The 17,090-nt window shown below is 41.0% G+C and overlaps 1 protein-coding gene across 1 annotated transcript; it reads right to left on the bottom strand.

Moving 5' to 3' along the window:
- Positions 1-202: 202 nt before the first annotated feature.
- On the bottom strand, positions 203-14,483 carry LOC307123427 (uncharacterized protein). Its single transcript, XM_079811959.1, has 4 exons — positions 14,434-14,483; positions 13,638-13,805; positions 8,367-9,051; positions 203-4,627 (listed from the first exon to the last, which is right to left on the bottom strand). The coding sequence occupies exons 1-4, from the start codon at positions 14,434-14,436 to the stop codon at positions 3,129-3,131; spliced, it is 2,355 nt and encodes a 784-aa protein (XP_079668085.1). The 5' UTR covers positions 14,437-14,483; the 3' UTR covers positions 203-3,128.
- Positions 14,484-17,090: the final 2,607 nt, after the last annotated feature.

Below are 17,090 nucleotides of genomic sequence, written 5' to 3'. Positions count from 1 at the left end.
GCTTTGTGTAACAAAGTGACTGAGGGAAATAAGGCTCATTTCATGCCATCATGTTTTAACTACTAAAAGAATTAGGCCTAAGCTATCTTCAAGTGCAAGCTGTAGTTCTTCAGAAAACAAATGGCTTTCAATAAATAACAGGCATTGACCATTAATGTGTGTGGTGAGTTTCTCAATAGAATTTAAAGACAAAAACTATATTAATTTATGGATTTTTATTAAGAAATCAGAAAATCATGAACAAAAGAATATAACACTTCAAACTTGAAAAATCAACTATATTACATATATACATATCTTATTGCGTTTTAGTTTTCACTCATGAGCCTTTGTTTCAAACATGCTCACATTTACAAATACACACACATATAAGCAGTGTCATCAAAAATTCTCCCAATCGCTTCTGCGCTCCGTATCCCTCCTTCAAATCCTTCCTTCCTCCTTTCCCCCGAAAGCTGCTGAGATTTGCAGATGGAAAGCTTTAAAGTATTGTAATAAACCGTATATTGCAGAAAACGCATTTTATCTAGGAGCCATTTTAATTATTTTGATAGTGCAAACAGCTGAAGAATCAAGACCTGTTCACACTAAGGACAATAACTACAAAGATAACAATAAAGATAAATCAATATTAAAGGGGTCATGAACTGGCTTTTTTTTTTTAAATGTATACTGTTGTTTGAGGTCAATTTATTGCGTTCGTGTGGTTTTTACATTTAAAAACATCATAATGAATAAGTACATCAACCTGGACATCAACCAATCCGGTTTCAAAAGCGGCCACTCAACTGAGACTGCCCTGCTCTCAGTTACGGAGGCACTGAGACAGGCAAGAGCAGCCTCCAAATCCACAGTACTTATCTTACTGGATTTGTCTGCTGCTTTTGACACAGTAAATCACCAGATCCTCCTGTCAACTCTCATGAAGATGGGCATCTCAGGAACCGCTCTCCAGTGGTTCAAGTCTTACCTCTCAGGTAGGTCCTTCAGGGTGTCATGGAGTGGTGAAGTGTCTAAGTCACATCATCTAGCCACTGGCGTTCCCCAGGGCTCAGTGCTTGGACCACTTCTCTTCTCCATCTACATGTCATCATTGGGATCGGTCATTCAGAAACATGGCTTTTCCTATAACTGCTATGCCGACTGCTATGCTGAAAAAATTCTGTTCTGTGCTAAATTAACTGAGAATTGTTACAGCACTAGCATATTGTTGATATTGTTACCCTTGGACTGCTCTAGCTGCTTCTATTGCCCTCATTTGTAAGTCGCTTTGGATAAAAGCGTCTGCTAAATGACTAAATGTAAATGTAAGTAATAGGCTATTTTCTGCCATGGTTTTGAGCCTCTCTCCTGCACGCTCTGATTTTATGATGCTGATGCTAGTTCAGAGCCAGTGCTAGTGCCAGTTCGGAGTTGGTTCAACTGATGAGCCTTCTAAGAACCGGTTTGCCTTTCCACGGGCTAGAGAGCCGCCACAGAGCCGGTCTTACGTCACTGAATATGTCTCATCTTTCTCAGCAACGCTAGTGAGGCAGCGGGAAACACACGCATCAGTGCTGCGCAGACAATCAGCGTATGATATCAAAACACAGTATGAGTGATTCAAAAGCGTAAGGAGTCGTATGTACTCGTTGTCATACGGCGATCGGTCTGCACAGCGCCGATGAATCTCGAACAAGCGTTCCATCAACAATGGCAAACGTTGCGTTACTATTGACGCACATGGCTTTACGATCCTACATCGGCATTAAAACAGTGAATCCAACGCATTCGTGCAGCTTGCCGTAATCTGTATAGACGGAGATTACAATCGAGCAGTTTGTGTTGGTCTTGTTGGTCATGGTAACCCCGCCCCCAGCCCCTGACGCAAGCGGTTCTTACTTCTAGACCAGCAATGTTTTGGTGCTACTTAAGAACCACTTCTCCTGGTCCGATTTTAAACATGGCTCAGGCTCCGAACTAGCACCAGCACTACCTCGGTGGAAAAGGGGTAACACACACACACAAACACGTGCCTTCAAATATAAAGTCAAGAGAGTGAACAACGCACATCAAGAAAGTAATTAACCAAGAACACCAGAAAAAAAGTATTCTCCAACCTTTGACAGCGTACTAAGAAATGTTCAGTTCGACATGTACACATAATCAATAATATCTGTAACAATGTAATACTATCACATATAAAAAAAAACATTTCTTACTCACACAAGTGTGTTGCTTCATTCGTTCATGTAATCTCATCCTGTCTGCAAATCCAGTCTCTTGTTTACAAACGAATCCGTGGTTAAATGAACATACATGCAATGTCTTCCCCACGTGAGCTGGATATTCATTAAAAATAAAGTTCATCCATGCATTCATAATATTGGAATCCGAATGAAGCTTATGTGGTATGTTTACTGCTTAGAAAGTCGATGCTGTTTAGCTCTATGTAGGCCTATGTTATGTTATTGGCACGAGTCGGTGGGCAGGGCTACAGAATCAGGCGTTTTTCTTTTTCTGTTGAGGCGGTGTTTTACCACACGATGAAGTCAAGGTGTGGCACATTCTGAAATCGATCGTTTGCTGGGCCTGGTGTCTATAAAAGCTTTTCTTTAACTCACAAGGACGTTTTCAGCTCTGAAACTTACAGGATATTCTAATATTACCATGACCTTTTACATATCAAAGGCTCAAAGGAAAGTTGATTTCTCAATTCATGACCCCTTTAAAGAATAGTAGAGTTCACAACACAGCTATAATGATAACGACTGAATCACTTTCAGAATTATTTTATCCCGCTGATGAACGGGCCTCCACGGTTACACAAATACACCTTGGTTGGATGTGTTGCCGCTTGTACACTTGTCACCACAGTGCATTGTGGGATTGAATGAGTGCACTCGATAACGTCCACTATGGTTTCGGACACCACTACAAATGGCCGTCTCCTCAAATAGTGCCCTATTTTAGGGTATGGGGGCGATTTTGGACACCTCTTGATTAGCTGATTCAGGTGTGTTTATTTAGTGTTAGAGCTGAACTCAGGGGCCCTCCAGGAGCAGGTTTGGGCAGCCCTGTTCTAGACACATTCTAGTTTTTTTACAACCATAGAATAACGTTACCGTAACAATAATGTCATGATGAAGCTATGATGATTCTGGGGCAGCGTGTTTCTTCTGGTGAGTCTGAAAACCCCATTTAAAAGAGAATCTCTCGCCGCAGATGGAGCAGCGGTAAGGTTTCTCTCCTGTATGCCATCGCTCATGGATCTTCAGGTCACTTGTTCGAGTGAAACTCCTGCTACAATGTGAGCATTTAAAGGGTTTTTCTCCTGTATGGGTCCTCTTGTGTATTTTTAAGTCACTTAGCTTATAAAAACCCTTCCCACAATCACTACAGGGATACGGTCTTTCTCCCGTGTGAACTCTCAGATGAACTTTGAACGAATATGGACTAGCAAAGCTCTTCCCGCAGTCAGAGCACAGGTACGGTTTCTCTCCGGTGTGAATCCTCTCATGGGTTTTGCGGTGAGTCGAATGATGAAAACGTTTCTCACAGTGTGAACACTTATACGGTTTGACCTCAGAGTGTATTTTTTGGTGTGACTTTAGAGAAATTGAGTTTGTAAAGGTTTTCTCGCATTCACTGCACTTGTACGGCCTCTCATGGGTGTGTGAGAGTAGATGTTTCTTCAGACTGGTTTCGTATTTCAAGCTTTTCTCGCAGTGAGGACACTGGGACAGGCTCTCATTGGAGTGCATGGGTAAATGGCTCTTCAGACCCGATCCCTGGTTGAAGTTCTTCTCGCAGTGAGGGCATTTGAATGGCCTCTCATTGGTGTGTACGAGTAGATGTTTCTTCAGTTTATATTCCTGCTTGAAGGTCTTCTCACATTGAGTGCATTTGAATGGCCTCTCATTGGTGTGTGTGAGTAGATGGTTCTTCAGACCCGATCCCTGGTTGAAACTCTTCTCGCAGTGAGGACACTTGTACAGCCTCTCATTGGTGTGTGTGAGTAGATGGCTCTTTAGAGCCCAATCCTGGTTGAAGCTCTTTTCACATTGATGGCACTTGTATGGCCTCTCATTGGTGTGTATGGGCAGATGTTTATTCAGGTGGGCTAGCTGGTTGAAGCTCTTCTCACATTGATTGCACTTGTACGGCCTCTCATTGGTGTGTATGCGCAGATGGTTCTTCAGAGTCGATCTCTGGTTAAAGCTCTTCTCGCAGTGAAGACACTGGTACGGCTTCTCCCCCGTGTGGATTCTTTTATGCAATGAAAGATTTTGTTTGGTGCGGAAATACTTGTCACACTCACTGCAGTTGAAAGTCTTTTCACTGTGTGTCTTTATGTGAGCTCTCATGTTCAGAGGAGTGGTGAAAAATTCCTTCCCGCACTGTTCGCAGTGAAACTCTTTCTTCACGCTGTGCTCTTTTGAATGAAGTCTCCTCTCTTCTAAGGTAGGAAAGCTGATGTTGCATATCTTGCAGGAGGTGAAGTCTTTCAGTTCTGTTTGTTTTCTCTCACGTTTCGCTAAGTTTTCCTGTTTTCTGAATGTTTTTCCACAGGAGAATCTCTTCCTTGCCCGTCTGTCTTTGGATGTAGTGGCCATTTCTCCATCAGAAGATGAACCAGCGTCGCCATCTGAAAGGAACAAAAAAACTTTTTGGGGTAAATTCTATATGTGAATTTTAATCAGCAGGGCTAGATATTTGAGTGAGGGGAGGGGGGGATTTTTCATCTTTAGCCCTATTCGGACGGGTCTACTCTTCTAAATTACATTTGAGGGACTTTTCTTATCACTTGACGTCTGTGATTTTTATGTATCAATTCGGATGGGACTAACATCTCCGTGTTTATTACAGAGGTGGGAGTGTGTGTTTTATAGATGAGTGCGTTACAGAAGGCCGAATGCTGTGAAAAATAGCACCCTGAGACTTTATGTGTATATGCATGTATGTAGCAGACACGGATCAGTGCAATTTAGAGTTCATGATGGTTACGGCTCTGAGGAATAAACTGTCCTTGAATCTTTTTGTCCTCGTTTTGATGGACCTGTAACGCCTGCCTGATGGCAGCAAGTCAAACAATTTAAACCCGGGTTGTGAGGATAAGGGAGCCTAAAGCCGCTGCGTCCATGCACGCCGCCATCTTTTAATAGCACTGGAAGTCTGAAGTTTGCCTCAACTATCAGTGCAAAAAGAACCCAAGGATGGGTTGTCAAATTGGTTGCCACGGGCTTTTATATCGGCAGCAACAAAGACTATCGCAGGGAGCCTAGGAACTTCCCATGGAAAAACACTGCTACTTTCTGAGGACAATAAAGATGACATCAATGTACTTACTCGATGACACAGCGGTAGATCAGATGGGGGGGTCAAAAACAGACTGATGCATTTTAATCTGATCAGTTGGAGCCAGTGCTTCAATGTTTAAATGTAAATGAATAAATAAACTGTTATATATTAGGAAGTGGAAATGGCCAATGAATCATTAAAGGGTAACTAAACCCTAAACCAACTTTTTTTAGTTAATGATCTGTAATACTGGGGCTTTATTAATGCTGTTCATTGATTCGAGTAAATGTTTTGACATGAGTATAAAGTGTTTTAATTCTATAAAATATGGTGTAAAACCGCCAAAGTGCTGCCCTCTTAAGGTTGAACGGTGGCTACTGCAGTTGAATTTTCCTATTGGACGTTGTGGTACATCGTGACGTAGGATGGCACCTCCAACGGCTCACTATCCATTACATTACATTTACATTTATGCATTTGGCAGACGCTTTTATCCAAAGCGACTTACAGTGACAATTACAGGGACAACCCCCTGGAGCAACATGGAGCCTTGCTCAAGGACACACTGGTGGTGACCGCTGGGATCGAACCAGCAACCTTCTGCGTATCAGTTCCATGGTTTAACCCACTGGACCACCATCTCATGTGAGAATTGACCCTTGTGGGACTCCGCATGTCACTATCCGCGCCCCTAGCACAAGCTCACCACGCCCTCAGAAATGTTTCCCCCAATCACATGATGAGAACGGCTTCACTCCAGTATGAACTGTCATATTACATGAAGTAGAAACATTATGAATGAAACTGACGTGACACTTGCTTTACCATTGTATTGAAGAAAATACGGTTAAATAATGCAGTTGTCAGTACACGTCAGGCTTTTCTTGAGATATTATTGCCGCCCGTCATGTGTACAGATCATTTTCATACATGAGACGCGCTTTCAAACTCTGACACGCAAGTGGTTGCCACGGACGCAGATAGATTAGGTCGGTTCTCTTGCGCGGCTGCTTCACTAGCATCGTCGGCATCGGGAGTTAACGCAGTTTGAGCCAGCGGCTCGCATTGATAAGGCTCCGGGTTTGTGTCTACAGACAATCCACCCTCCTCCACTTCAGGTGAAGGTGGGGGAGAAATGACCGCTCTGTTGCAAAGCTGGCGTCACTCCAGTCATTCTCCATCTTTGCGACTCGCGAGTCTGACAGCTGTCAATCAACCCGTCACTGCGGGTCTCAGGTGCACGCCCTCAACTCAGCCCCGCCCTCGGTTCGTCCCCTCTGTCTCCGCCCACTTTTCCAGCATTTTCCAAAATTTGCCAGTGGGTGGAGTTAAGCTCTGAGCAGGGGTTTAGTTACCCTTTAAGTGCTCTTCTGCTACCACCTACTGTTTATGCTACCACCTAATTATTATGTGAGTATAGATGACCATAAGTCTGAGTGGACATCCATGACATGCGGAGTCCCACAAGGGTCAATTCTTGCACCACTCCTATTCAACCTGTACATGCTCCCACTGAGCCAAATAATGAAAAAGAACAAAATGGCTTACCACAGCTATACAGACGACACCCAGATCTACTTAGCCCTATCACCTAATGACTAGAGCCCCATTGACTCCCTGTGCAAATGCATTAATGAAGTTAACAACTGGATGTGCCTAAACTTTCTTCAGTTAAACAAAAACAAAACTGAAATCACTACATTTGGAAATAAAGATGAAATTCTCAAGGTGAACGCATACCTTGAGGCCTAAAAACAAAAGGCCTAAAGGTCTAAAAACAAAAAATCAAGTCAGGAATCTGGGTGTGATTTTGGAGTCAGACCTGAGTTTCAGTAGTCATGTCAAAGCAATAACTAAATCAGCTTACTATCATCTGAAAAAAATATCTATATATAATAATTTTATTCTTTTTAATTCTTTTTACAACTGTATATCTCTATTTCTTATGCATCTGTTGATTATTATTTTTGGTGAGGGCTGTCTGACTGGAGGAGTTTGGAAAAGGAGAGCAGTGTGCTTCGCTTCATTCCGTTAATGGTATAAATAAAGAAGCGGACTCAAGAAAGTGGAGGCCCTGCGGGGCATAGTAACGTCCCCTACAGGAGCCCGTCCTGGACCGACTTGTAAGGTCCAGGAGACATTGCAAACCTGCTCCATCTCTTCCATCTCAGATGGTTTTAATTATACTTGTTTTTATTTTCCTTGCTTTTGGTTTCCTTGCCACTGTCACCTTTGGCTTGGCTTGCTCAGTTGGGGACACTACATTTTCAACTAAATATCGAAATAAATCTAATTAGTAAACTAAACCATATAAACTAAATTACTGATCTAATTACTGATCTAATGCCCACACTGTTACAGTATGATAATTGAAATGAGCTGATGACATCACCGTTTTCTCCGGAGCGGCAGTACGGCCGAATAAAATTCTGTTGCATTATTTTCCTGTTTAATACTGTGAAGCTGCTTTGAAACAATCTGTAAAAAGCGCTATATAAATAAAGTTGACTTGACTTATTTTTTATTCTAATATATGGTATTCTTATTTCTTATGCATATGTTAATTCATTTTCTATGTATAGCACTTTGAATTACCATTGTGTATGAAATGTACTATATAAATAAACTTACCTTGCCTTGCCTTACTGGCTAGAGTTGAAATTCCAGATCTTAATTTTTAAATAAAAGTGTTTTTTACCATGTCTTAGTTTTCCTAAATCTTGAAGCTTTTTAGTTTTACAAATGGGGACAATCTTTGATAGATGAACAATTAATGTTTTTAGTCATCACGTTAAATATAACAATTTAAATGAATAACATTTGCAGCTTCTAAGTCTCCAGACAGCTTTCAAAATGGCCACCAGACAGTGTGAACACATAGATACCCATGTCTCAGTGTGCAATGGTCTGATTAGCTTCACATGATAAATTATTTTCTTATTTTTATAATCTGAGCTCAAAGATAGTAGTGTGCTCAATGGGTACTTGAGCTTAATAGGTATGTTTACCCTACATAAAATATTTACAATTAAATATTAGTAATTCAGTTATTTCAGCATATCTGGTCATAAAAGGAAGAAACATACCTGAAGGAACAAAATCATCAACATCATTCTGATCTTCATCTTCATCCTCAACATCATCATTCTGATCTTCATCCTCATCCTCAACATCATCATTCTGATCTTCATTCTCATCCTCAACATCTTCATTCTGATTTTCATTCTCATCCTCAACATCATCATCATCATTCTGATCTTCATCTTCTTTAACCTCCTCCTCCTCGTGGTTGTGTTGTTGTTCCTCTGCTGTGGTTTCGTCTCCTCTGCTCTCTATCAGGTTCCTGCAGTCCTCCAGTTTGACGGAGCACATCTTCAGCGGCGTCTGCAGCATCTGCTGTTCTCCAGCGTTACAGTCAGAGGTTTGATCAGCGGATCCATGATCATGAGCTTCTGTCCCATCGTTCCCATTGTCATCAATCCCATCATCCTCCTCTTTATGACTGTGTTGTTGTTTGTCTGCAGTGGTTTCATCCTCTCTGCTCTCTATCAGGTTGCTGCAGTCCTCCAGTTTGACAGAGCACAGCTTCAGTGGCGTCTGCTGTTCTCCAGCGTTACAGTCAGAGGTTTGATCAGCGGATCCATGATCCTGAGCGTCAGTATAACACAGTAAAGTGAGACTGAGCTCTGAGTCCTGTGTGTCTCTGGATCTCCAGACTGAATCCTGAGCTTTTGTTCCATCAGTCACACACACTGAAACCTTCTCCAGATCCTGACAAACACATCACAGATAAACACAAATAAAGATCAACCTGTTGATATTAGCTTCATTACTTTATCTCTAGAGGTTATACAGTGCATCCGGAAAGTATTCACAGCGCTTCACTTTTTCCACATTTTGTTATGTTACAGCCTTACTCCAGAAAGGATTGAATTAATTACTGCAAAAATTAATTCTACAAACAATACTCTATAAATGACAACGTGAAAGAAGTTTGTTTGAAATCTTTGCAAATTAATTTTTTTTTAAAAACGAAAAACATCACATGTATAAGTATTCACAGCCTTTGCCATGACACTCAACATTGAGCTCAGGTGCACCTGTTTCCCCTGATCTTGAGATGTTTCTACAACTTGATTGGAGTTCCCCTGTGATAAATTCAGTTGATTGGACATGATTTGTAAAGGCACATACATGTCTATATAAGGTCCCACAGTTAACAGTGCATGTCAGAGAGTGTGGGATTCGAACTCTTGCAGGTGGATCATATAGCTGGCGGCGATTTGGCATGGTTGTACTGTGACTGGCCCGGAGATGGAGGAAGGAGATGGAATAGGAAAAGATAAGGGGAAAGGTGGAATAGAAAAACAGGTAGGAAGTAAAAATTATAATCTGAAGAAGAAAAGGAAGGCTAGCACTCTAGGAACAAGTAGTAACTCGGATTTGAGTGGTGATGAGAGTGATATGAGTATATTAGATGAACGAAATGATGCAGAACATAAAGTAGTTATCAAGTTTCAGGAGGAAGGTGGAGTGGAAGGTGTGAATCCGGTTAGATTGACATCAGCATTAAAAAAAGCGATTGGTGATATAGTTGCAAAAAGGTTCCAGTATTCCAGTATGTGTAGGAATGGAAGAGGTGAAGGCTAATTTAAGCGGTGGGAATATGATGAGTGTAAAAAGACTTCAAACAACAAGAGCGGAAGTTAAGGAGGATAGTCAGTCAGTTTTGTTATAGTTTGAGTGAGAGGTATGGCTTCAGGAAATGAGTCAGCAATAGACCTTTTACATCTAAGGATATAGCAAGACTATGTGAATGGGAGATATGGGAAGAGTCAACAATAGAGAGTGATCATTTTCCTGTATTATGCTCAATTAGAATGAAGGTGGAAGAACAATCTGAAGAGGGATGTGGGAGATGGATGTTTGGGAAGGCTAATTGGACAAAATTCAAGGAGTTATGTGAGGAAAGGCTGGATGGAGATGTTATAGATATGGATATTGAAAAAGATTATAGTAATTTCCAGAAAATTATTAAAGGGGTGGTAGATGAAACTATTCCTAAGAGTTCTGGAAAAATGAGAAGAAAAGCGGTTTCATGGTGGACAAAGGAGTGTAGAGGAGTAGTAAGAGGTAGGAATAGGGCTTTCAGGCAAAGACGGACTCATAATTATGAGCATTTGTTACAATATAAAAAGGTGCAAGTATTAGCAAGAAAGACCATACGCCAGGCTAAGAGGAATTATTGGCATCAGTTCTGCAGCTCAATAGGAAGAATGACTCCAGTGGGAGAAGTATGGGGAATGATAAGGAAGATGGGTGGAGTAAGGAGGGAATGGGACTATCCTGTACTGTTTAGTGGGGAGAAGGCAGTGACTGATAAGAAGGCAGAAATTATGGCAAACGCTTTTGTAGCAATACATAGTTCTGATAATCTAGAAGGGGATTGGAAGAAAGGAAGGGAAAAGATATTGAAGGCATATCCGGCATGTTTTAATATTGATTAAACTAGATCTTTTGGGAATAGGAGGTAGGGCCTTTAACTGGGTGAAGGATTTTCTGTATAGACATTCTATTCGGGTGAAAATTGGAAAAGAAATATCTGGTAGATATACTGTAGAAAATTGAACCCCTCAGGGCAGTGTTATTAGTCATTTGCTCTTTACCATCATGATAAATGATGTATTTTCAGAGGAAGGGCCTGGGATAGGAAGAGCATTGTTTGCGGATGATGGGGCTTTGAGGAAAAGAGGAAGGAATACAAAGTATACAGTAAGTAAGGTCCAGGAAGCAATGGGATTGGTAGAACATTGGTCAATGAAATTAGTTTTTTCTTTTGAAAATCTAAAACCCCAAGTGGTTTTATTTACATGGAAAAAAGTTCCAGAAGAGATTAATCTCAAATTATATGGGCATGTATTGAAGAAAGTAGAGTCATTTAAGTTTTAGGGAGTGATGCTAGGTAAACATGGGCAGGCCACATAGACAAAGCTATAGTAAAGATTAAAAAGGGATTAAATGTGATGAGATGTCTGACAGGTGTGGATTGGGGGGCGAGCAGGCAATCACTGAGGGAGATATATGTTGCACTGATTAAATCTGTTATTGATTATGGGTGTATAGCATATAGAGATGCAGCAAAAAGTCATCATGATGTCGTCTAACAATGAGATGTTACAAACTCAAGCACAAAGAATATGTAGTGGCGTCATCTGCAGTGGCGTTGCAGGGTGAGATGCCGCTTCAGGTAAAAGAGGGAACAGCTGGCAGCTAAATATTGGGCAAACTTACAAGCGCATGGTAGGTCTCACCCCTCAAGGGCAGTTCTGCAGCTATGCTGGGAGCATGGAAGGGTTAAAAGTCAGAGTTTTGGATGGATGGGTGGGTAATGTTATAGGAAAAGAGATGGGGCTGGAGGGAAAGGAATTTAGTTCCGATGCCAGTCAGGCCACCTTGGTTTCTTGTGCAGCCTAGTGTGGACTTGCAGATATTAAATAGTTGCCTAAAGAGTAGAAGGGATGTGGATTTATGTAAAGTATTTTATAATCAGTTGAATGAGGAGTATAAAGGATATTTGGATATGTAGACAGATGGGTCTAAAGATCCTCAATCTGGACAAACAGGGGCTGCATTCGGAATACCAAAGATGGTGATCAAGGTACAGAAGAGACTGTCTGATCATTTATTTGTATTTACAATTGAGCTGGTGGGTATTTGGTTGGCATTGCAGTGGGTAGAAGTTAGACAAGATAAAGTTGTAATTTGCTCAGATTCTAGTGCAGTTTTAAAAAGTTTACAATAATTTAAATCACAATCAAGGCAGGACATAGTATATGAGGCACTAGAATGTTACACATGCATTTGTCAGATGGGTATGAGATTAAAATTCACATGGGTTCCAGCACATGTAGGGGTCAAAGGAAAATGTCAGAAATATGAGGGGGAATAAAGATGAAAGAAGATATAAGAAGAGTGTGGGTTGAAGGAAATTCAATTAAGGAAATACTGGGAAAAACATCAAATGACATAAGTGAACATTTGTTTAGTTTCTTAAAGGCCACAGGTTTGGCAGATAGGATATAGTTTGCAACTATATAGTATAGTTTTTTTGCATTATAGTTTATCTCTGTCTAAGATCCAGTTTCACACTCCAGTACAGTAGGTGGCGGTAATCCACCATTGAAGTTGGATGCCAATCGCCGTTAAACACCAAAGAAGTAGTAGTAGTAGTGCATATCAGAGCACAAACCAAGCCATGAAGTCCAAGGAATTGTCTGTACACCTCTGAGATAGGATTGTATCGAGGCACAGAACTGGGGAAGGGTACAGAAACATTTCTGTAGCATTGAAGGTCCCAATGAGCACAGTGCCCTCCATCATCCGTAAATGAAAGAAGTTTGGACCCACCAGGACTACCTAGAGCGATCAGGGGAGAAGGGCCTTAGTCGGGGAGGTGACAAAGAACCCTATGGTCAATCTGACAGAGCTCCAGTGTCTGGAGGAGAACCTTCCAGAAGAACAACCATCTCTGCAGCTCTCCACCAATCAGGCCTGTATGGTAGAGTGGCCAGACGGAAGACACTCCTCAGGAAAAGGCACGACAGCCCACCTGGAGTTTACCTGGAGTTCACCTGGCCAATCTCATCCCTACAGTGAAGCATGGTGGTGGCAGCATCATGCTGTGGGGATGTTTTTCAGCGGTTCATCTTCCAACAGGGCAACGACCCTAAGCACACAGCCAAGATAACAAAGGAGTGGCTATGGGACAGCTCTGTGAATGTCCTTGAGTGGCCCAGCCAGAGCCCAGACTTGAACCTGATTGAACATCTCTGGAGAGATCTGAAAAAGGCTGTGCACCGACGCTCCCCATCCAACCTGATGGAGCTTGAGAGGTCCTGCAAAGAAGAATGGGAGAAACTGCCCAAAAACAGCTGTGCCAAGCTTGTAGCATCAAACTCAAGGCTGTAATTGGTGCCAAAGGTGCTTCAACAAAGTATTGAGCAAAGGCTGTGAATACAGTTTTTTTCATGTGTACATGTGATTTTTTTTGTTGTTGTTGTTGTTGTTTTTTTTAAATAAATGTGCAAAGATTTCACATTTCTTTCAGGTTGTCATTATGGGGTATTGTTTGTAGAATTGAGGGAAAAAAATATGAATTTAATCCATCATGAATTAAGGCTGGAACATAAGAAAATGTGGAAAAAGTGAAGTGTTGTGAATACTTTCCGGATACACTGTATTGGTGATTTGATGGCATATTTTGCTGCTGGCTTAATTTGAGATGTGCATATGAAGTGAGAAGCTAACAAAACTTTGGTTTGATTGAGCTGAAGGATGAAATGATGAGCCGCTCAAACCTCTCTGTTGGGTTTGTCTCCTCTTTCTCTCAGCTTTGCCTCCAGTGACGCCACCTCTTTCTTCAGCTGACAGATTTCACTGATGAAATCCTCAATATCCAGCATGGACAGATCAGTTCCTACTGATTTACAGCAGATCACATCCATCTGCGCTTTCATGGTCAACATCTGAAGACATACACATCATCATTACTATAAACACGCATTGATAATGGACTTACAGTGATTTAAACTTATTCAGAAACATTTATTTCAGATGTAAAAGAGATTAGGAGTGTTCACGTTTAGTAATTAGCCAGCACAGAGCAGGAATATTATCAAATATTATAATACATTATTACATGTATGTAACTCATATTGATTGACTGATTTGTATTGTGATTGTCAAAAAAAAACAAAATTTATTTAAGCAGCTCTTCAAACGATGTCCATTAAAATAAGCAATTAATAAAATAATAAGTACAACCTAAAAACACTAAAATAGCCATAAATAACGTTGTAAAAGCTTGCTTTCTACTAATTTCTCCCAAAACTGTGAAAACTATAAGCATCTAGCACTAAATATTAAGCATTGTGTAAGTATTGTAACTATTGTTCACTACAAATACAATGGTTAAACATGGTTACTTACTGTAGTAAAACAACAGGACATTTGTTATGGTTACTGTGGCAAAATCATGGTTATTTTTAATAAGGCAGGTGGGCAAGGAAAGGCTTAATTTAAGCTCATTCAAAACTATGAACATCAAAAACTACAAGCATAGCATATAAACAGTGTAAAACAGATTAAACTCACCATCTGAGTGCTCCAGTCGTCTTTATGTCTTCTTCAGTGGTTTTACCGGTGGACTAAATATCGCCACAGCGCCTCCTACAGTACGAGCGATTAAAGTAAGTAAGTAAAATGTATTTATAAAGGACATTTAACACAGCTTGCACTGACCAAAGTGCTGTACATAGCGCAATAATCGCAGAATAATAAAATAAGATAAAATAAGTACACCTACAGATCAATGATATAAGTTAAGATGACATCAAAAGACAAACACTTAATTTCAGAACAGACAATTAAAACACAGGGAAGGCCAATGTAAATAAGTGAGTTTTGAGCCTGGTTTTGAATATTGTAGTTGATGGGGCGTTTCTGATGTCAGGTGGCAGTTGGTTCACAGAGAAAACCTTGGCTGGAAGATCTAAGAGACCTGGGGGCTATATGGGGATGGGTGTTATCAGCTATGTAGTTGTGGGCCAGGGCGTGAAGAGCTTTAAAAACTATCGTCAGTATTTTAAATTGTATCCTACACTGGACTGGAAGCCAGTGCAATGTGGCCAGGACAGGTGTAATGTGTTCATGCTTTTTTTGTGTTTGTGAGCATCCTAGCTGCTGCAATTTGGACCATCTGAAGCCGTGCCACTAGTCAGAGGGAGCCCAAAGTAAAGCGAATTACAATAGTCTATGCGGGAAGTTATGAACGCATGGAGGACTTTTTCCAGATCATTATATGACAGAACAGACTTAAGTTTGGAAATTATTCTTAATTGGTAAAAACTGGATTTCACAACAGATGATATTTGTTTGTCCATATTAAGATGAGAGTCTAAAATAACACCCAGGTTACGCGCATGGGATTTAACATAAGGGGCAAGGGGGCCACGGTTGGCAGGGATACAATTTTTTTTGAAGGGCCAAAAACAATAACTTTAGTTTTGTTATCATTTAACTGAAGGAAATTGGTAGCCATCCAAATTTTAATTTCTTTCAGACGGTCTAAAAGAGGCTGCATGGAATTGCCGGATTTTAGTGGGATGTACAGTTGGGAGTCATCTGCATAGAAATGGAATGAAATATTAAAATTACCTAGGGGAAGCATATAGAGGGAGAAAAGTACTGGACCCAAGATGGATCCTTGGGGGAGATCATAAGGCACAGGGGCAGTGGATGAAGAATACTGGCCTATAGATACTAAAAAAAGATCTTTGGTGGAGGTAGGAGTGAAGAAAATCTCCCAGCAGGAAGTGTTTGTACCTTAAGTCGATTTTTAAAGATCAAAGCCACTCCGCCTCCTCTTCCCGAACTCCTCGGAGTGCTTATGATTGAACAATTTGTGGGGCAAAGTTCACCAAAAACAGATGACTCACCAGCACCGGAGCCAACCCATGTCTCCGTTAAAAACAGCCTGTCCAGATCTCGCCGGGTAAAAAAGATGTTTAAAATAAAGGTCTTATTTGACACGGACCTGCAGTTCAGTAGCGCCACCTGAGCCGCAAGGTAATCCAAAGGCTTTGGAAGTTGAGAGCGTTGCAATGGGCGAATGTTTAGGAAGTCTTCTTACTGTGGAAAGTGCAGCAGGAGAGCTGACGAAAGCAGTCCGTGGGAGAATTGATGAACGTCGGGTGGTATCTGAAGTGAGGGCCAAGCCGCCCAGTGGATTTTAACTCTAGGGAGTTTTGGATATGTAGTAGTATAGAGCGATCATAAGTCCTTACTGCATCGCCGCAGTGCTAGAGCAACAACAAAGGGAAAACAGACAGACACAACAGAACTCGGACAGGTAGGAACTGACAGTAAGCCGACAAACACACTGGCGCCATCTTTCCCACTTCCCTGCAAGTCCCATCATTAAACATCACTGTATTTCAGAGGCGTCGACAAGTGATGAATATACCCTATATATACGTAATTATTGAATAAAGACGACACCGAATCAGTCAGTCAGCCTGTAAATCAAAATGTTACTTTTTCTAAATTACTGTTTGTAACAAAGCAGATAGAGCAACCATTGAGTATCTTTTTCATCAATATGGTAGTCAATGGTTGCTCTATCTGCTTTGTTACAAACATTCTTCAAAATATCTTCTTTCGTGTTCAGCAGAACAAAGAAACTCATACAGGTTTGGAACAACTTGAGGGTGAGTAAATGACAATTTTCATTTGTTACGAGCCCCTGCTCTCTCTTGTTTTCTCTTTTTCTTCCTGAGCATAGTTGCCAATTGGATGGGGGCGGAGCTTGATGATTCCTAACACCTGAGGCCTCTGCCTATTTAAGAGCTGCTGGTGGCACTTCAGTTTGGGGGCCTACCTCAGGAAACCTGTTGTTTGTGGTTTTGGAGTTTGTGGTTTCTTTTGTACAGGATGGTGAGTTTCATTTGTCTAGTTATATTAGGTTAGCGGGAAAGCATAGGCAAGTAAGCTGACCCGGAAGATTCTTTTGTGTATATTCTTTTGTGTTTCTCGGGAGTTAGGAAAGCATTTACTCTGAGTTGTAGTTTAGATTAGTTAGCTCACCAGTCCTTATTTTAAGTTCTGTACGTTTATATCGTTGTTTGTTTTGTTACTTTCCATTGCCAATAAATGTTATATTTATTTTTTTTATTGCCCTGGCCTTTTGATGTCTTGTTTTGATACCTTCCTGAATGGCTCTTGTTGGTCCCTATTTTGGGTCGTAACATCAT

This window comes from Gobio gobio, assembly GCF_949357685.1.
Source record: "Gobio gobio genome assembly, chromosome: 3".
In the NCBI taxonomy this organism is placed as follows: Eukaryota; Metazoa; Chordata; class Actinopteri; order Cypriniformes; family Gobionidae; genus Gobio; species Gobio gobio.
The sequence above is the reverse complement of the archived record's forward strand: the minus strand, read 5'-3'. Positions and strand labels throughout refer to the sequence as shown.